Source organism: Vicia villosa, linkage group LG4 (genome assembly GCF_029867415.1).
Source record: "Vicia villosa cultivar HV-30 ecotype Madison, WI linkage group LG4, Vvil1.0, whole genome shotgun sequence".
In the NCBI taxonomy this organism is placed as follows: domain Eukaryota; kingdom Viridiplantae; phylum Streptophyta; class Magnoliopsida; order Fabales; family Fabaceae; genus Vicia; species Vicia villosa.
This window is the reverse complement of record NC_081183.1, coordinates 154,562,397-154,584,042: the sequence shown is the minus strand read 5'-3', so window position 1 is coordinate 154,584,042 and position 21,646 is coordinate 154,562,397. Positions and strand designations below refer to the sequence as shown.

At 33.4% G+C, this 21,646-nt stretch overlaps 1 protein-coding gene across 1 annotated transcript; it reads right to left on the bottom strand.

The window, feature by feature from the left end:
* Nucleotides 1–1,343: 1,343 nt before the first annotated feature.
* LOC131595591 (villin-3-like) lies at nucleotides 1,344–19,989 on the bottom strand. Its single transcript, XM_058867974.1, has 24 exons — nucleotides 19,685–19,989; nucleotides 17,693–17,797; nucleotides 17,117–17,216; nucleotides 16,454–16,522; nucleotides 15,859–16,095; nucleotides 15,612–15,789; nucleotides 15,385–15,517; nucleotides 12,564–12,723; nucleotides 12,336–12,486; nucleotides 12,143–12,243; nucleotides 11,897–12,055; nucleotides 8,908–8,976; nucleotides 8,768–8,836; nucleotides 8,530–8,667; nucleotides 8,309–8,437; nucleotides 7,744–7,891; nucleotides 7,604–7,614; nucleotides 7,345–7,485; nucleotides 7,134–7,265; nucleotides 6,699–6,761; nucleotides 3,454–3,549; nucleotides 2,843–3,095; nucleotides 2,098–2,321; nucleotides 1,344–1,882 (listed from the first exon to the last, which is right to left on the bottom strand). Exons 2-24 carry the CDS (start codon nucleotides 17,746–17,748, stop codon nucleotides 1,769–1,771), a joined length of 2,931 nt encoding a protein of 976 aa, XP_058723957.1. The 5' UTR covers nucleotides 17,749–17,797; nucleotides 19,685–19,989; the 3' UTR covers nucleotides 1,344–1,768.
* Between the last annotated feature and the right edge of the window lie 1,657 nt (nucleotides 19,990–21,646).

The following is a 21,646-nucleotide window of genomic DNA, read 5'->3' as shown; positions in this document are numbered from 1 at the left end:
GATGGAACACAACGGAAAATGGAATAATAGGAAGCCACGAACTAATGGAAGATGGATGAATAGTGAAAAACAAAGAAGGAAGATGGAGAATAGGAAGCCATGAACCCTAGAATTGTTTATAACATAGCGCATATAAAGTGTTCACTGTACTATTTGCATACCTGTCATGCCACCTCAACCATAGTTAACGTTTTTTCACCCAAACTAATGGAAGGGACCAAATAGTTAAACGGAAGTGGAGTTAAGGGACCACTACCTAACGTTTTGTCTTAATACCTTTTTGGTACCGTACATATGCCTATGAGTCCATTTTGGTCCTCTTACGTTATTAAAATGGTACCACATTTGTCCTAACTATTAGAAACGTTAGTTTACTATTAAAAATCTGGCTGACGTGTTAAGTTGTTGGTGAGCTGTAATGAATGGTTTGGTTATGTGGCATGATGAGTATTGGCCTTGCTGAGGTGTCATATGAAGTAGCATATTATAAGTTGGTTCATGATTTTAATTGATTTATTAAGACATATATGTTGAAATAAAGTCCTAGCAGACAAAGTGAGGAAGACGAAGAGAGAACGAATGATGCTCTGAGAAAGACAAAGTCCAACTTTTAAAAAGGGTTAGTTTGCATGTCGATGTCTACTATGAATATGTGTAATGTGAATAACGCTATTATGTTACGAATACTTGCTGTGTAATGTGTAATGTTGTGTTTTCTTGTCTTAGGTATTATAGATAAACCAATCAACCATGGGTTATGGAAAAAAAATTTGAGATCATTTTACTTGCCATCCCCCAAATTATACCTGACACCTCCTCATTTTTCATTATTCCAGAAATGCCCTTGGTGAAATGAGAATAATTTTCCCAAACGAAATTTCTGGTACAATATTGAAATTTTCGGTATATACAAAATTTCCGATAAGTTGTAATTAGTTTTGAAAATTTCTGGTAAAATCCTGGAAATTTCGAAATTACTGCTAAAATCTACTGAAAATTTCAAAATTTCAAATAAAATCTCCTGTTAATTTCAAAATTTCTGGTAAAAATCTCACTTTTTAAAAAAGTTTCATGTATGTGCTTGAAATTTCCGATATCGCTCAGGAGATTTCAAATTTTTTGGTGAAAACTTTGAACATGGTTAATTTGGTCTTTTCATATATTTTAGAGAGTTGCCAGGAAACTTAAGTGTGGGGATGACAGGTTAAATGCTCCGAATTTGGAAAGTAAATTAACCACCTTTCATGAACCCAAATTTTAGAGATGATGTCTGAGCCAAAATTTCAGCAGCTATTAAACAATAATTTGGTAAAAAAGTAATAATAACAACAACTACATTAACATAAGTAAAAATAATTGGTTTTTCCTTTTATTGTGATTGAGTATATAAAATAAAATACAATACATATACACCCACCTTTCTAACCAATAAAAAGAAGAAAAAATCAAGTATTTTAAGTACAAACTTACAAAATGAAAGAAGTTGGACCTGTGCAGTTTCTAATGTCTTCAATGCTACAGTATGTAAAGATTCCATGAGGCAGCAGCAATTAAAAAGAGGAACTAATACCACTCTCCATGCAGTGTCACATTCAAACTTGGACACCAATAGCTCTATCATATTTATAGCCTAAAGCAAAACACTATTCATATGAATCCCAGTGGTTTACCAATAAAACACACTATCCAATAGATAAGTACATTTCAAGATAACCGAGGAAAAAGATAATTAGCTAAAGAAGCATATATGTCGCTAATTATGTCAACTCTAGAACAATTCAAATTTCTTTTTCAGCATGTCTTTCTTCCATTTCGGCAATTTATAAAATGCTTCTTTTGCCATTCCAAATACGGTCTGGAATTCTTCGTCTGACAGATAAGCCTGACAAGCAAGAAATGGAGATTAAGCAAACGTGTAACATAGTACATTCATAAAACCAAACGATAAATCATATGCCTGCCATTAGAATTTGAAATATTGCAAATTGAAATAGCCCCCAAAACTGAATAAATCAGAGGGGTGGGAAAATTCATGGGAGGCGGTTGTAATATTTGTCCCATTTTGAGGTGCTTGTAATAATTAAAAGAAAGACTAACCTCTCGCCGTTCAAGGTCAATTCCAGGCACATTTTTGCCAGACGTAGTCTTTAACTGATCATAACTGAATGTCCCTTGACTACTCTGGTCATTATTTCCATCTTCCACATTTTCTTGACTAGATTCCAGACCCTCATTGCTACCAGATTGCGGGGAAACTTCTTCCATTTCCTTGGCTTCAGTAGTTTCATCAACTTCAGAATATTCACTTCCATTTTTAACTTCTGCAGTAAACACTCCAACTAGTAAAATAACAAGCACACAGATATGGTTGTGCAAACACAAGTCAATCATTGTTTAATGCAACACTGCCTATCGACTATGAAGATTCATCTAGGGCAAAATAAAAGCCTATACTTTATTTACTTAATACATGATGTTTCTTCTCTACAAACTCAATAGGCCCTCAATATGCCAGGGTTTTTAAAGCTGTCTAAAAGCTTAAGCGCAATATAGCACTAAGATCTCCACTCTGACGTGGTTTATTTTCCCATGGGCAAAATACTAGCCATTGAAATGAATTCACTTGACTGCAGCTTTTATAATTATGATTAAACACTCCATATAAATAATATTCAACAAAAAAGATTTACATACTATTAGAAAGAGAAACATTAAGTATGTTGTTGTGAAATATTGAACACCACAAACCCATTATGTAAATCTATGCAAAAAATAGAAAGAGGGACCATGGTTGAAATTGTATGCAACATCTGAATTGGATAAAGAAAACTGCAATTATTACCAAAATTGTCACTCTCTGGACTGTGGCTGGCCTCAGGAGATGAATCAGGTGATTGTTTGCTCTTTTCAGCAGTAAGAACTGATGAAAGAGCAGCCAAGGCGGCCGCTCTTTGTGATCCTTGACCTTTTCCAGGTGGCTTAGGAGCAACTCTCTTCGTCGTTGATGAAGAATTAAATGCAGAGTTTAAAGCAGCTAAAGCTTCCGCTCTTTGTCTTGGCCCTCCATGGTTTAACCCATTCAATCTCTCCTGTGACTGCAAGAGTGTAAAGGTTTAATGGAATCACAAGTTAAAATAGAGAAACCAGTCTACCAAAGAAACACACAAAGTAATGTAAAAAAAAGAAAAAGAGCAATATTTAGAATATAGCACGGAATAGCACTGGCAACAATAATTTTCTTTAATAAAACAAGGTCACTTGAGTATGGACATGTTCTCTCTGATCCCTTCAAATAGAAAAAGGAAAGCTAAGACTTCAACAATATTAAAGCAGAAGAGACCATACCATACTCGTTGTTTTCATAGACGGCGAGCTAAAAGTAGAAGATAAAGCTGGCAATTTAGAAAAGCAAATGCTAAAGCTTCACCAATATTAAAGAAGCAGAAACCATACCATACTCGTTTTCATAGTCGATGAGCTAAAAGCAGAAGATAAAGCAGCCAAAGCCTCTGCCCTTTGTCTTGGTCCACTTGACCCATTTGATTTTTCCTGTAACAGGAACCAGTTTAGCTTTGCTAAGAAGATAGAAACACAGAACATATCAATTATTCTAAAACAAATTCAGAAATCATATTATTATTGATATTACTGCATCTGCACAAGCTTATATGACTCAATATGTAACTGCGAAAGCAATGTTAGGAGTTTCAGTATTCATTAAGATTTCTGATTTATCTCCTTATTTAATTAGGCTTAACAATTTATAATATTAGTGGGCTTAGGCTTGTATTAGTAATACTACAATAGCTCTTGACCTAAGTATTAGAATCAAGATTACCATTATTTTCTGAAGTACAGTGACCTATAGAATTAGACATCTTTCAGTGTCCGACTCCGACTCGTATCGGTGTTTGATGCCCATACGATACTAATACGACTCGTGTCTCAAAAAAAACTTTGCTTCGACACTCATTGGACAGGACACGTTTCAGACACAACATTGATGGTCAATAAAGAAGTTCAAAACATTAAATTTGATTTAATCATTTTTAGCTTTTAGGTACTATTTTATGGAAGAATGAAAATGAAAAACTATTGTAGTTTATGAACATTTTTATAAAGAAACAAATTGCTCAATTTAGATCAACATAGATATTTTAATTTTCAAATTGCTCATATATATATATATATATATATATATATATATATATATATATATATATATATATATATATATATATATATATATATATATATATATATATATATATATATATATATATATATATATATATATATATATCGGTATGCTATATTTTTTAAGTTTGGAGTGTGGGCGTGTCTGTGTTATGTCAAGTGTCTATGTCATAGTTCGTTCTTCATAGCCATTATAACCCACCATATCAATACTTTCTTTTTTGTCTGTATTCCTTCTTTTTTTCCTTTCTGGAATTACTATAATTTCAACATTTTGTAAATCACGAAGTTAACAAAGCCTGATGCCAAAGATATTATCAATCATTTCACAGCCCAGAATGAAATTAAAATAGCCCTGGGGTCACTGGATGTTTCAAATGCAAAGTTGAAAGATGGGTAATATTAATGGAATATTATTATGTACAGATTACTCGGCATTTTAGGATACTTTTCTAATTTAAAATGTAATATCTTGGAAATGCATGAAAATCTGGTAAAGGAAGACAAATTGGCGGTTGGTTTGTTTTGGAGGGGTTGAGTTGAATGCTCCCTCTTGTACTTCCCATTCCTCTCTTATTGGCTAAAAATCTTGTCATATCCTGGGCTTAACACGACTTTATGTAACATCATTTTGAGGAGCCTTACTGTATATAGCATTGTTTAAGAATATTAGTGTTCCTTCCGGTTAGGAAGTCTCTTCACGGAATGGTTTGATTCTGATTGTATAGAAGAGCTGTCTCCTACTAGTCTTGGAGTTGTCCCAATGGTGGGGGTGGGGGTACCAGCATACACTCTGACGCTTAAGTCAGTGATCGTCAGAGGTAATAGGTATAAATAGGGGTGGACAGATTTCTCAACCCGCCTCAAAGCGGAGGTAACCTAAATAAATAAAAAAGGAAAATGGGCAGGTAAACAGGCCAGAGGGGAATTTTTTACAGTTAGCGGTTTTTCACAGGCGGGTGTGGATTGGAAAAATAAATCCGTCGATGTCCGACCCGCCCCCATAAGTATATTACACTATTGATATAACTTTCTGACTTCTGAACCAGGATTGGACCGGGTGGCAACAATTAGACATTTGTATTGTTTTGTATTCTAGAACCTTTAGTTCCATACCTAATTATACTACTTTCAGTTAGTTACAGTTATTCATGCCTGGTTAATGAAATTCTATCAGTTTATCTTCTCTCTTAATTCTAACATGGTATTTAGAGCTTAGTTGCAAGTGCTTGTGCAACCAATAACATGTGTAGTTATTGTGCTTGAAATTAATGATTGCAGCCATGAGAGAGTATGTTGATTTTGCTGTTCCCAGGCACAGCATGCATCAGATACACAACCATCATCACGATCCTCAACAGTGAGAAATTGTGGCGGTTCTACTTATGTCTACTATAGTAAGTTCTTATCATCTAGCTATTCTGCGATTAAGTGCAAGGTGACAGGAGCAGTATGCTGACATCCTCACAAAGGATCACTTTTTGCCCTAATTTGGAGGTTTTCAAATCCAAGCTCATAAAGGATCTCTTTTTGCCTTAATTTGGAGGTTTTCAGATCCAAGCTCATAGTATGTGACCCATTACTTATGTGGTTCACACCTCCCAAGAAAGTACGCCGCTATTTTGGATAGGAAAATGATTCACAATGGAGGTAAGTGTTCAAGCTGCAAAGGTTGATCAAATGGAAGACATTTTACTCCTAAGCATGGCACTTGAATGTCTTATATGGTTCTTTTTGAGAAGTTTCTTCATTTCATCTTTGAGGACTTTGAAGGGGAGGGTATTGTTACAGTATTTATGTAATGTTAATATTTTATTAGTTAGAATTTCCATTTAGTTTATGTTCTGAGTTTGCAACTAAGCCCTAACAAATTGTTAGAATAATCTCCTTATTGTAAGGGGTCATGCCTATATTAGGAACATAAGTCTATTGAATGAATCAATCATCATATACAAAAACACTCTTCTCTCCACAACTCTATTTTTCTCTTCATGTAATTTCTTTGTACCAGATTTCTTCTAATATTAGAATCCCCCTACACTTGAGAATCAGGTTTCATCAGAATCATCCCTAGAATCCAAATTTCCCGTCTCAGTTTCTCTCAGCTTTAGTCTGCTTTTAGACTATTCTGCTATTAAATTCGGTGACATTAGCTGGCAGATCAATAGATCTCTAGATATAGCTTTGGCTTGGTTCTGTTGTAACTTGTAACAGTTTGAATTCATTCTTGATCAATGAAATTAGTTTATCTTACTCATAATTTGAAGAAAGAAAAATATAATTGGACCTAAAGCAGTTTGACATGAGATAGAAACAGTTTTTTAGATCAAGTAAATAAAGACATTGCTCATAATAGAAGTTACGTTTTGTAAATAGTCCCACATCGCAACTTCTGATTTTGTAGTTAATATAAAGCTATATTCTGTTAACTGAATCATGTTTCAGGTTTTTTAACAGCTTCAGTTTTCCCAAAATAAAAAATAAAAAAATCAAGACTATACCTCCACGGCATGGCCAGTCCCAAAGAGTAACGTCACGTTTTTCTGGAACGAGTTCCCGTGAACCTGAAATTGTAAGGAAAATAAACCACGTAAAATCAACAAATTAAAGCACCTATTCCTCACAATCATATCATTTTACCAAATAATAGCGATACACTAGAACAGCTTTTACAAAATTAATACACTCGCTATCATTTTAGACAAACAATTATAATAAGAATTTGGGAAATCTATATAGGATGACAAAATTATAACGGAGTTTTGCTCAACCAGCCCATGAGCCAATAATTACATTGTGTTCCCAACCAACCAGCACAGAAATGCAAAATATTGTGACTTGCTACAGTTGTAGATAAAAAAAAGAACGAGAAGGATATTATTATATTTTTAAACCAAGAACAAACCAAAAGGGCCATTTAATTCCTGCGAACATACCTTTGCTTTTGAATGATCCCAATCCCATGAAAAGTATGATGTGAAAAAGAAAGGTTCGTTCCCTTCTGTTACTTTATATAAGGGTACACGTGGAGATAGTCCCTCCAGAGATGCAGCCACATCTATGTATTTCTGATGCAAATTTTCAAGAATAAATCAAGTACTTCAATTAGGAGGGAATATAAGAATCAAAAGCATTGAATTTGTTTACCTGGCCAATTTCAAAAGCATTTTGCTTTTCTTTTGGGTCAACACACTGACCAATCCAAACAAACACTTCTGCATGTGTATCCAGTATGTGGATATCCTCTGTTAACAAATCATCTTGGGAGAAGTTGTAAACCTCCTCTACCTGCAGAACAAATTAGAAAAGTAAATTTAGAAGGCATAAAGAGGCCTCAAAGGGTTCTACTAACAAAATTCCAAAACAGGAGAAAATGTTAAAAATAAAGTTGCACTAACAAACTCACATGTAACTTTCCTGGTAGATTCACAGTGCAAAGGAATAAACAAAATAAAAAATGGTCAGTATATTCAAATATAAAGTAAACAAGTATGCTATATAGCATTTAATTTTATATAAAGCAGTAACACAATAAGAAATTCTAACCTTTATACAATGAGTAGGTGAATAGATGTGGATCTCTGATAACCTCATTAGCAACTTTCTTGCTAGTGTAACTTTGTTTTCCTCCTAGTGGAAGCCAGAAAGCTGAGTTTTCTGTACCTTCTTTAGCATGCTTTAAAGCAACTCCTGGCTGAACATGGACTGATATTACATTAGCGAACATTGCAGACAAAAATACTAAAAGTATTTTATCTTGTTAAAAAGATACTCGAGGCCACAAGTGCATAAAAGCATTTTCAGGAAACCACGAGTAAGGCACTTAGGTTTAGCCAGAAGAAGGATATAGCCATGCTATGTTAGTTCGAACAATTCAATCTTGTGGTAACCAATCTTTTTGGGTGTATTAATAAGGATGATAACTAAATTAATGTATCAATATAAATAAATACAATTTAAATAACATGATAATTAATAAGGATACTCTTTTCAGTAAACACCCAAAAGAGATTGAATTAGTAAAACTGCGGCTCGGTTATGATCTGAATTACTATTGTAGTGCTCAAATAATTTGGCAAAATGTCCAAAACATGGAGGTAACAGATCTTACTCTTAGAAATTCTGCGACCTTTGCTGCTAGCTGCTGCTGTTCAAAGGAACACTGATTACCATGCCAAATGAAAATTGTAGAGCCAGATTGCAGGACAAAACACTCGGTAGAATTCAATGAGGATGGCACCTGAATAAGAATAACATAATTATGGTGGATTACAAAGATAAAGCCCTAGAAACATGCTAATGCGGGGAAATTAATAATTTCATGGTACATACTGCATCAACTTGCACTGCTTTATTATTATGGATGGAAGTTCCAGAAATTCGGATAAGGGCAGTAGATTCTTCCGTGTATGTCTCATCTGATAAGCCTTTGTCTGCTACAAATTGTTTATATCCAGAGCTCAAACCTCCCTAAAATAGGCATAAGCCATTTAAATGTCCCTTTACTAAGTTATACTAGTCTACTAGATATGTAACCAAAAGCACCATACAAATTTGCTCCAAGATATACCTTAAGGACTACCATGGGTTGGAAAAGAGCAACAAATTGTGGCGACTCTTTACCTTCAAATATGCGACCCTAAAAGCAGAAACAATAATTATAAACAACTTACTAGCACAATCTGCAGCCCGAAGTTCAGATTATAATACCTGAACAGGTCTACCCTTCAAAGAGTTGGACATTGTATTAGCCAATTTCAAAGCCAGTGTTTGGTCCTCCTGAAAAAGAAATTTATCCAAGGTCAAAAGCATGCAAAACACTTGAAAATGGAAAAGAATTGGAGAAATTAACCCTCAGCCTGGTCTATTTATATTAATGGGATTACAATCAAGATCCCTTAATTATAGAGATAAGAGTAGGAACCTATATCAATCTAATTAATTTACAATCTGAAATGTTTGGATAAGGTAAAGGAAAGAAAATCGGGGAAATAGTTCAACACACTCCCTCAAATTGGTGCATATATATTATATAAATCAAGCTTGGGACATATATAAGATATTCTCAGGCCCGAGAGTTTTGGCGAAAATATAAGCTATTTTGATCATTAGAGTTCTCAAAGGATGTAACAATCTGTCCAAAAAGAATCTTCTCAAGAATAAAGTGTCAATCAATCTAATCAATCTCTATGTGTTAGTCCACTCTTGGAAAACTGGATCCGATGGATAATATGCAATATGTAAAGCTATTTAATTATCACAAAGAAAATCCATTGTCTCAAACTTGCAGAACATTAACTCATCAGGAAGTTGTTTCAACCATATAAGTTCTCATGTAGTGAGAGTCATACTTCTTTATTCATCCTCTACGTTGAATCTAGCAACAACACTTTACTTCTTGTTTTTCTAAGAAATAATATTCCCTCCAATAAAAGCACAATAACAACTGAAATTTCCGCCTTCATTGTGGTCCGCCCCTAGTCGCCTAATTGCGATTTGCGACATTTGGCTTGCCATGTGTTTATAAGTTGGAGCAATCCTCACCTTACAACTCAGTTTTGTAGGGATGAGTTAGGCCAAACTCTACTTCTAAGATGATATCAGAGCCTATTCTAGATTGTTGTTGGACTTCCTGTATTGTCCATGCTTCTAGCTCATTAAGGCCTGACCGTGAGGGGGTATGTTGGAATTTCCACCTTCATTGCGGTCCACCTCTATTCGCCTAACTGCGAAATTTTTCTTTCCTTCATTGTAGTCTCCAACACCTTCATTGTATTGAGTTTGAAGGGGTGGATTTAGTCCCACATTTCTTAGAGATATGACATGTGTAGTGTTTATAAAGTTTGGACAACCCTCACCTTCCAAGTTAGTTTTGTAAAGTTGAGTTAGGCCCAACCACAATTCTAAGATGGTATCAGAGCCTATCCTAGAATTGCCATTAGGCTTCCCACATCATCCATGCTTTGGAGTCATTATGGCCCGAGCATGAAGGGGAGTGTTAAAAATTCCTCCTTTATTGCGGTTTGTCTCTAGTCGCCTAATTGCGGCATTTGGATTGCTTTCATTCCCGCCTCCAACACCTATACTGTGTTGGATTTGAAGGGATGAATTTAGTCCCACATTGCTTTCATTGCCAGCCTCCAACACCTATAAATGTTGAACACTGCAATACTTCTTAAATTAAACTATTATACAGATTACAGTTCGACCACTGCCATACATGATATCTTACTAACACCAAATAATCCCAAGAGAAATTGTAGTCTATCCCTAGTACTAGTAGTTATTTTATGTGCATAATGTCAACCATAACCACAATATAAAAGTTGCCCGTAACTTCAATTAGAAAAAAATTATTTTGGTCATTATTATGAGCAGAAAAGTGTTTTAAACTTTTATCATTATTATAAGCAAAAGCTAACTACTTTTGAATTATTTAATGTAATTATTTCTAATATAACCTTCTTTAATTTAAAAACATTTAATGTGAGTTCTTGAGTGAGTTTTCCACTAAATTCAGATAAGACAATTTAGAATATTTGACTTAAGTTTAACATGAAATATAAAAATTAATTGCACACTGAATTTCTTAATCACCGTGAAAATAGATTTTTTTTCTTCTTAGAATAGTGACCAGAGTTCTTAATCACTATGAAAATAGATTTTTTTTGTGACCGGAGGAGGGTGTGCTTTGGTAAGTACAGAAAATCCTTGGGTCAGTCCAGTGGCGGATCTTGCTCGAAATATTAAGGGGTGCCACAAATATAGATCAAAATATTATATAAAAATTATTAAAATCACCTATATATTTTAGCTCAACTAACAAAAATTGATAATTTATTCTAAACACTTTTACTTGGATTTGGACTCCAAACATTACACTTATGTTTAAAATTTTTAATGATTATTACCATTTTATCTATTAATCAAATATCGGCACTAATAATTCATAAATAAAATATCATAAATTTTTTTAAAAATTTTTTTGAACAGATATTTTTACATGTTTAATCACTGTATAATTTGTAAAATATGTACAAATAAATTACTAATAGAAATAGAATAAAAAAATTGAAGAACACATGAGTAATTGAAGAACAAATCATTACTAATAAATTACATGTTTAATCATTATATACTTATTTTTTAAACAAATCAATATACTCAAAATACGATTAGTAATTGAAGAACAGATGAGTGAAAAAATTGACACATTTTATTCATTTGTCATAGAAAGAAAAAAAAAAGGTAAAAGCTTAAATTAACACAAACAAATTTTTTTAAAACAATCAAAAAAAAAAAGGATTTCACGAAATTTTGTAAATTAAATAAAAAATTTGGAATCATAATTAGTAAAAAAATTATTAACGGAAAAGTTTTTATTTTAAAGGATATTGAGTAAATTCAGGATCTTGGATAAAAAAGTTCAGCCCATTACTAAAAAAAACCCTAAAATAGTTAGTAACTTATTATTGTTCTTAATCCCTGCCAAGCATTTCTCCTTTGTTTGTGTCTTTTATATGTCATGTGCATGTATTTAAAATTAAAAAAATGAGGGGTACTATTGCACCCTTGGGCTCCTTAAAAGCTCCGCCACTGGGTCAGTCATAGTGGTGTCAGCACTGTAAAATAACTGGCATATAGAAATTAAAATACTTGCAATATATTTTGAGCTCAAAATCACCAGGAAGCAAATTACCTCAATGCTGTCTTTGCCAAACCAGCAGCACAAGAAGTAATCTTCTTTCCTCTCACCAGAATGGTATGTGTACAGTACAATGTAACAATCTCCACTATGAAATTTGCCAATATCCTCCTTCGGCAATGAGGTCTTGGCACTTTCATTGATTCTCCATACCTTTTATTGTAAAATAATATACCACATGTTCATAGGTGACAATTTAATTAGAAGTGGAAAACTTGATGACACAAATTATTGACGTACCTCCATCTTTCCACCTTCTTCAAGCAAATTAGGAATTTCCTCATTTACTGGGGTACTTTTTGTCATTCCTTTGACACCCATCCCTTGTTGCTTTAGCAATGCTAACAACAACACATAAAATAGCACACTTATCAGTACGACTTGATAGACACAAAGGAAAACCAAAGTAAAATTGAGAATAAATGATGTCCACCTGTAACTTTTCCCTTTCCCTCATCGACGACAGGACCAGCAGATCCTGATGGCCAAGAATCAAAGTTGGACTTAAATGAACGTGTCTCGAAACCTTGAGTGATCCTTGTTATTCTTGTAGATTTTGGCCTATTTTGGCTTGAAACAAACTCCTGGAGATATTTTAATAGTTAAGTTAAAAAATCATCTTTTAACAACACATGAAAAACTAGATTCTATAATGCCTTACCTCAGCTGCCTGGCAAGCTGCTTTTCGTTCTTCCACTTGTGTTACCCGGCCAAACCAAATAAATATCTCAGAACCACAGTCCAGTAAATAGCATTTGTTGTTCTCCAGCAGTGACTTAGAAAGTTCATCTTCCTCGGACTTGACTTCACCATTAACAATACTGCAAGGAAATGTGATATAAAAGTTACTTTTTGTTTTAATTGTCAGCATGTAATATTGTTACTGACCATTAAGAAACTGTTATGTTCGTAATCTATGTCTAAAACATACCACACTCACATCTATTTATAATAGCATACAGAATAAGTACCTCAAATCTTAGTTGATATGATCTTCTACTCCTAACAAGGAATATTAAAATTTTGTTTTAACACTCCCCTCAAGCTAAAGCTTACTAAACTTTAAGCTCATTAAAACAGATGGATGTAATGTAGAGAAAATAGAAACAAGAGGGTTGTAGCTGCGACCTGAAAGTTGTAGTGTGACCAGAGGTGACTGTAGCAAAGAAAATTGGGCTAGCTGAAGGATTCCAAAGATGGTTGTGGTGATTGTCAGGAATGGATCTCACAGGAGAAGTAGTGATTGAATCACAGATGGATGTAAAGAGAAACTTACTGACGAGAAAGAGAAGTACCTAATGAAGCACAATGAATACACACACCAGGTCTGAAACATCTAGCTGAGAAGGGCGAATAAGAAGTCACAGCTGAATCATACGAAAAACATCCTTGACAAGGAGACCTTCGGCACCATAAAGGGCAAGGAGCTTGCAAAGAGTCCCACGTCGAATGAGATATGATCTGAACATATGTTTCTAAATAGGTCATTCTGACCATACAAGCTGGTTTTGTATGGTTAAGTAAGGCCCAACTCAATTTAAGATGGTATCAGAGCCTATCAAAGATCTCTTGGGCCACCTGTTATCAGGTTTCTGCTATCGAGCAATATTAGAGTTAAGTAGCTAGTGTAACATGACTGGCAGTTGTAAGTCACTGAGGCAAAAGGGCTCTCTGTGCAAATAAATATAATCAAGTACCTCTGTGTATGCTAGAGGATAGAGCAAGAATGTATTTAAGGAACTCAAGGAATAGATAAGGGTGGGACTGAAGTTACACTTGGAAGTTGGATGAGCCATCCTCGAAGGTGACAAACCAAGACAACTCATAGATGAGAAGAAAACTGAGATGTTGGTTTGGAGAAGGGTCAAAGAAAGAATTCAAGAACAAAAATTGGAAACGAAAGAAGGTTATTGAATCAAATGAAATGACCATGGTGGAAGAGGAATCTGATTGCAATACAAATATTGACGGGTGGTATCATCAACATAAGGGTTCCTTATTTGACTGGTGTCGGCAGGAAAGACTAGAGAGTTTCTTATTTGATCCTAGTAGAACTTACATGATAGTGGTTGTTTCTTGTCAAGTTTGTACTGATGGAGTTGGAGACTTAAGAAAGTGGGACCCAATGTAAATTTTTACTAAGCAACTATAAGATGCATCGAGGTCAAGGTGGAAGCTTAAGGGGGAAGTATTTATAGGTAACCCTTGGTAACATTTAGAGTGTGTGAATAGATATGAGCAACAAATATGAGGAAAGGAAGACTAGTGAAGGTTATTTTTAGTTTTGGAAAGGAACATATAGAGGGGGAGAACCGAGTCTCTCAAATAACTGCTATGCAATAGAAATATTATATCATTAAATACCATTTTCTTCAATATTCTTCAGTTCCTATCATCAGATAACAAAGCAATTGATCACAAATAACTTTTCTATATTCTTTTATCATACATGCAAATTAGATGACATACAGACTTAATAAATTAAAATGCAGCTAACAAATTCCATTGTTTTGATTGCATAATTTGGTTTAAGGCTAAAAATCAACCAATTTCTTTCATTAATTATATAATGTTGAATATCAGCAGTCAAATAGATTCTGCTGCAGAATCATACAAATGATGTTGTTTACTGCTCATTAAGATAAATAGTAGTTAATTATAATTATTTGTCTTAACCGTATTTACAATTAGCCATCATAGGGGGAATAATACCCCTGATTATCAGCTGATTAGTTTTCTATTTACTCTCACTTGCATTCTATAAATACCTCTTAGGTACTGTTTTACAAACATATGAAATGCAAAGTATATTTCTTACTCCCTCCGGTCATAATTATAAGTCAAAATAACTACTTTCATACGGATTAAGAAAGTTAGTTAAGTGTAATTAATTTTCTTGATTTCATGTACAATCAAAGTAAAATTTACTATAATATCCTAATTTATACTTGATGAATAAACTATCAATATTAAATGCTTTTGAATTAAGGGTATAATAGTATTACAATCATTTATTAGTCTAAAATTTAATGACTTTTGCTTATAATAGGGACCAAGATTTAAGGTCATTTTTTTGCTTATAATAGTGACCGGAGGGAGTATATATTACTACCTCTGTCCCAAATTATAAGACGTTTTGACAATTTCATACAAATTAAGAAATGCAATTATTACTTTATGGGAAAGTGAAATGATGTATAACTTTACAAAAATGTCCTTCAATAATTACATTGGAAAGCGAAATTAAAAGAGTATAAAAAAGGAAGAGTAATAAATGATAGAGGGTAGTATATTGGAAAAAATTGTATTAATGTTGCATTGGAATTGTAAAGTGACTTATAATTTGGGACAATTTTTTTCTCTTAAGTGTCTTATAATTTGGGACGGAGGGAGTATAACCTTCTGGAAACGGGTGCTTCAAGGAAAATTCAAAGTGGTGGTTGGGAAAGGCTTAGGAAAACTGGAAAACAAAACCAACATACCTATACAGCTGAGCAGGAATTGCCTCTGGAATGATATCATCCTCACTGATTACCTTTTTTGCAATGGGAGCAAAACCACCAAAGAGGACCCAAAATTCACCTGAATCTGACTCGGTGTCTAACTTTCCATCATCTGCAATATGGAATAGTTTTTTTGAAGTAACAAACAAAGAACTTACCTCTGAAAACAGATATCAGAATCATATAATAGGTAACAGTGCCCTTACCAACAATTGCAACATCACATTTTCCTTCATGATATTTTTCTTTCAGAAACTGTATAATTTCCAAAGCCTTGGCTCTTTCCTGAATATTGGAATTTGCACCATTGAATTGATAAATCTTATTGTCGGTGTCAAGAATGAACACGTCATCATGGTTCAATGAAGACCTTGCAAACGGGACCTGCCAGAGATTAAGTTTAAATTACACGTGAACAGAATCAAAGAAGTTTATGAACAGACAACACATTACCTGTTTCAATCTGACAACTCTTTTCCCTCTGCATACATACAACCGTGTTTCAAACTCCTCCTCTTCAGGTTTTCTAAATCCAGATGCAACACCCCCCTCCAATGGTATGATACATGGCCTAAAATTTGACAAAAAAATGTCAGATTCATGTCCTTGAATCTCTCTGTGTTGCACAGCTCGTCCTCCAAGAGCTGTGTCAAGTTCAACAGCTTTAATGGCAGCTGTTCCAGCCTCATCCTACAAGAAAATTCACTATGTCAGCCAAGACTATTTTTTAGCCCTAAAGGGATTGGCATAAGAATTTTAAAACATCTAGGAATAATGAAACCCGTGCCCTTTGAAAATAAAAAGGTGGACTAACATATCAAAATTCTTCTTTAAAAAGAACATGAATGGAAAAAAAAAAGACCAATAGAGACAAAAACGAACTTAGAAGTTAGAACAATTTTTTTAAGCATATTGTTACAAGGTTCGGCATTCTACTCAGGTTTAACATTCTGCTTGCCTCTTTCTGTGAGAGGAAAAAATAACTAAATGCAAGCTGAGTTGGGCAAAATCCGGGACCGAAAAGGATGAAGGTGAAGTCCAAGCTTACCTGACTTGTATCCTTTCCAATCCAGAAGTGTAAGTCATAAAAATAAGCACCTCCTTTGCCTTGTGTGGTCTGCAAACATGAACGCCAATTTTTTTATAAAATACGATTAAAATAAACAATATATTTTCATACAAAGAGAAATTATGTTAATTCTGAATCTAAATTTTTACAAAAGAGGGAATTGTATTAAAAGTTTTCCTCATGCCAACTGAAACTATCCCCCAGAATCATATAGTCACATATTTTGGACCATAGTGAATAGACTATATGAAACTTTTATAAGACCAAGAAATGCCCATGAGTAACCCTAAGAGCCGAGTGGCCTGGCCTGGCCTATGTGAGTACGGCCTTGGTAGCAAAAGGGGATAGAGAAGTAGTAAGAGTCTGCTAGCTCTCTAACTACAGTAGTAGAGGTAAAATACAAATAGAGGAAGAGAGTGCGAGAGAATTCAGTTGGTTAGTAAATTTTGGTAGGGTGAGGCCAGACTAAATAATTCTTGGGTGAGGCCTGGCCTCCTTTATTTTTTCTGTTGAACTTCAATTGTTGGCTAATAGAAAAACTACCTAATTCCAGAACTTCATTTTATAATTAGTATCGGAATATTTAACCCCTAGGATTTGTATACACCACACATCTAAGGTAACATTGAATGTAGCTCATACCTGCAAGACGATGTATGAATCTCCCATGTAAAATTTCCCATATTCAGATTTGGGCAATGGAACCGGTTGAAAATTCTCAATCCTCCATATTTCAGTTCCTCTACAACAAGTTAAGTTTAAAGCCTTTCAAAGTATATAGCATATTCAATGTATAACAAATGTGAATGTTTAATACTTAACCATTCATGTTCTTTCACCCAACATTTTATCTTCTGGGTTATTTGACTCATGAAATGTCATTAGAGCCTCTATGATTATGTCTAAATTCAATCCAATCTCTCAATAATCAAAATAAAAGATAGATTTCAACAAAAGTGAGGTGGGTCTATGAACTCTCTACACTTCAAAGCTCGAATGGTTCTTGTGTGAAGGGTGAGTTAGATGTAAAACCATTTGTGTGCTTTCAGCCAACAGCATATGGTTATACTAAATTACAATACGGATTGATTATTCTCTGGCAGAAAATTTTATTTTAATTTCACATGTTACATTTTTCATCGAGAAAATTAAAAAAATAAAACTTATAATATAATTCCAAACTTATTTTGTACAGATCGCCCATTACTTTAAGGATACAATCTTTGACCCACTCCATGGAATGCTGGATCCAAAACCTTTGTAGTGTTAGACATAGCTAGATGCTCCTTTTTCAACAAACACTGTCTGCAAATGCCAAATCCACTGCAGAAGAAAGACAAATTTAATAACAAACAAGCATGAGAAAATATTCGACATCATGCAGGTAAGGTAGTAGAAGGATATTCTCCAACACTAAAATATTATGTGCGTGGCTACATGATTAAAGTTAACAAATCAAGTGTAGAGAATATCAGACAGAAGGCACCCAAAAACATAATATATTTTCTATATCTATCATTATCATTATGAGGATGAGCAGACCATGAGCCAGGGTAGCTGTTTTTCTTGTCTCATTTTCAGAAAATACGATCGCTTAAAGCTAGCTTTCCACCAGAAGGTACTTATAATTTAATTTGGTTTCCTGTAGTGTATCCAGTTATGGTATTCTCATGTTTCCTCCTCTCCCTATTCTCTCTCTTTCTATGTAGTGTATCCAGTTATGGTATTCTCGTGTTTCCTCCTCTCCAACTACTCATTCTCTCTCTTTCTACAGTTATACTAGTATATCTTTAGACTATGTATTATTATTTTATATTAATATATTATTTTGTACAGCTTCAAAAGTTTGTATAAAAAATGTAGCCTTTACTTATAAAATTCAGAGCATGGAGTCGTCAGAATAAAACATAAAGTCCAATCTTCATTTTTGGATTTCTCACATTCTGTTAATAGATATAATTTCTTCTCCTATTTATATAACATGTATATATGATACTAGTATCTAAAAATGAATTCTTCCATTAACCAAACAGGAAAAAAAATCTTACACAATCAATTAGCAGAACGTACAGGCTTCATATGTTACACTCGACTTCATATGTTACACTCACGAACAAATATAAACAGATTAAACCAAAATGTTAGGTCAGGATGAGCATCTTAACCCATTCCCTTTGAATTTCCAATCAGACAAGTATTTTTCCTTGACATAAATTGGACAGACTGGACAGAGGATAATTTTTTCCTTAATTATATTTGTTGGCGAGTCTTGGGAACATCTAAAGCAGCAACATGCTAATGACCAGGACCACCAAGAGACTCGGATACCTCACGTGGAATTCCAATCTCCCATGTATGAATCTTCCACATCACTATACTTACCAACCAACGGGACAAGCTTCCCGACTCCATCACGCCATTAGAACGACTTTCAATTGAAGGATTCAATATATTTGCATCTACTCTTGTTCCCTCATCAAACAGCCATAGCTAATGATTATGTCCACCAAGAGACTAGTAGGACAAGAAATCTCCACTCAAAACTTTAAGGCATTGGATATAATATATCATATATGGGTGGGTGACCTCACTTATATTTTCCATTTATCTAATTTCTATTCAACGTGAAACTAACCATTCAAACTTGAATTCCTACAATATCTGCTACATATTATCAACTAATGAGTATTTGCAGCATAATAACATACATCAGAATACTACCATCCCACTGCCCCAAAGTTGCACCATTTTCATTTCATGTTCAACCTCTATTGTCTCTCAACTATAACAAAGTCTACAGAGTACTTCAGTGACCAAGGAAACAAACATGAACAAATTCCATATTATCAGAAAACCCAATATATTCAATGTTTATAGCTACTTAGTTCTCTAACTAAGCAGCATTGCCAGCTCAAACCCAAAGAACCGTTTCTCTCGAGCTCATCCAAATATTTCTCCGCAATGTTAAACGAAAATTCAAAAAAACACAGAAATTGAACGTAACTTCAAATAACAAAATCAACAAATCACAATAAGAAACTGTGAAATCACTGACAAACTATAAAAAGAGGGAAAATAAAAACCGATCCGAAACCGAAAGCAAAATCATCACACAAAAAAACGCATCAGAGTTACATTACAACAACATTACACAGATCACTGAATTGATTAGAAATAGCTTGAAAATGAAATTGAATTGACGTGGTATACCTGAGATCTCAACGGCGATAATGAGATTGCGAGAAAGACGGAAGAAGAAGAAGAAAGAAAGTTGAATAGGAAAATGAACGAATCGGTTGCGGCGGTTATGTGGTGTGGTCCCTCTCTTTTCTCTCTTTTGAGATATGCAATAAATTCAGAGAGAAAGAGAACGAGTTGCAGAAAATTATGATACGCTGTATATGGGTGAATGATGGCGACGATGATGAGATGAGATGAGAAATGTTGAACGTGAAAGGAAAAAAGAGTTATTATTTAATCATAAATGAAAAGAGATAACAGAGAGAGAGAGAAGGTTGTGTATTGTTTTTGACTTTTTGTTGTTAGTTAAGACAAAATTAAGAAAAAGTTCAATTCTCTGATCCGTTACATAATGCCACCGACCATTTTTTTAAAAGCATGCATTGAATTGAGAATCGAAAGAATTTTAAAATATTTTTACACTCCTTTTTATCCTATTTATATAAAAAAAAATAATGCATAGTATATTAATTATTCAATGTATTTAAGAAGTTAATTTTTTCTTATAAATGAAATTAAGAAGTATTTAATAAAAATATTATAGTATTTTTTGAGAGATTATAGTTACTTTTAAAATACTCTAATGAGTCATGCTAACTTTAAAATATTAATGTGACTTACTCGAATAAACAGTGGTAATTGGTTGACAGTGTAAAATTATTTTATATTGTAAATATATATATATATATATATATATATATATATATATATATTCATTTTTTAAGATTTAATTTATAAATATTAATAATTAATAATTTGTTTATATTAATAAATAAATATAGATAAATATTATTTATAAAAATTGAATTCTAAATCAATCGTTTATATTTAGTTAACACAATTAACACATATCCATTTTTAATGAATTTTTTTTTATCATTCAATTGAAACGCTATCGTTCTTGTTCTTTCCAACCCTAGCCGTCGTCACTTTTATTCTTCTGTATCCCCTAGAGAGGGGTGATTTAGGATCGATTTTGATTCAAAATCACCCCTCCAAATCGTTCTTGTTTCTCTATTAGTTAAATAAGTGATTTTCACATATATTTAGTGTTTTTTTTTTGTGTTTTCGTCATTTTAATGTGTCGTTGTTTGTTTTGATTTCCCGTCTTTGTGCGGTGTATTTTGTTTTTCTGTCTTTGTGCGCAGTGTTCATTTGTTTCAGGTTGAAAGATGAGTTTCGATCTAGTGCAGATCATATCTATGACTTTGGTGCCATTAACGCTACAGATCTGGAGACATGAATATTTCAGACATTTCAATATAGTCATAGTTATATTCGTAGGCATATGCAATTTGCCGTTTTATGCTATTAACATGGATGCTGTGAGTTTGTTTGCAGATTCATCCTTTTTGTTTTTGGCGATTCTTACTTTGTATTGCAACAATGTACTCTATTGAAATGAATATTTTATTTAGTCAAAAAAAAATGAAATTTTTTTATCAAAATATAAATAAATTTGTGGTTTTCAATTAAAATAATTCCCATTTTTTTCTTTCAAAAATGATATTTAATGAAATTTTCTCATAGTTTATAAAAAAAAAATTTTATCCATCTTAAATTACAAGAAGTCTTGGATACGGGTGAAAATAAATTTCATTAAAATATATTCATCCAATAATCAACTCATATAATTTATCTTTCAAACCAAAAAATTAGATTGAATTCATCCATCTCATTTTAAAAATCAAATTAATCATACTTTATTTTTTATAATTTTATTTAAAATGATTTTGACTATTTTTTAATTAACTTTTTATAACAAATTATTATATTTTTTAAATTTCATAAAAAAAATTAAGCAAGCATGGTGACATCCAAGATCCAAATTTCTTTTTCTTAAAGGTTCAACAATCTTATTCCATGGAGTTTCAACCCCTTTCTCCAACAGATCTACCATCTGATTCATCAAGCATGGTGACATCCAAAGTC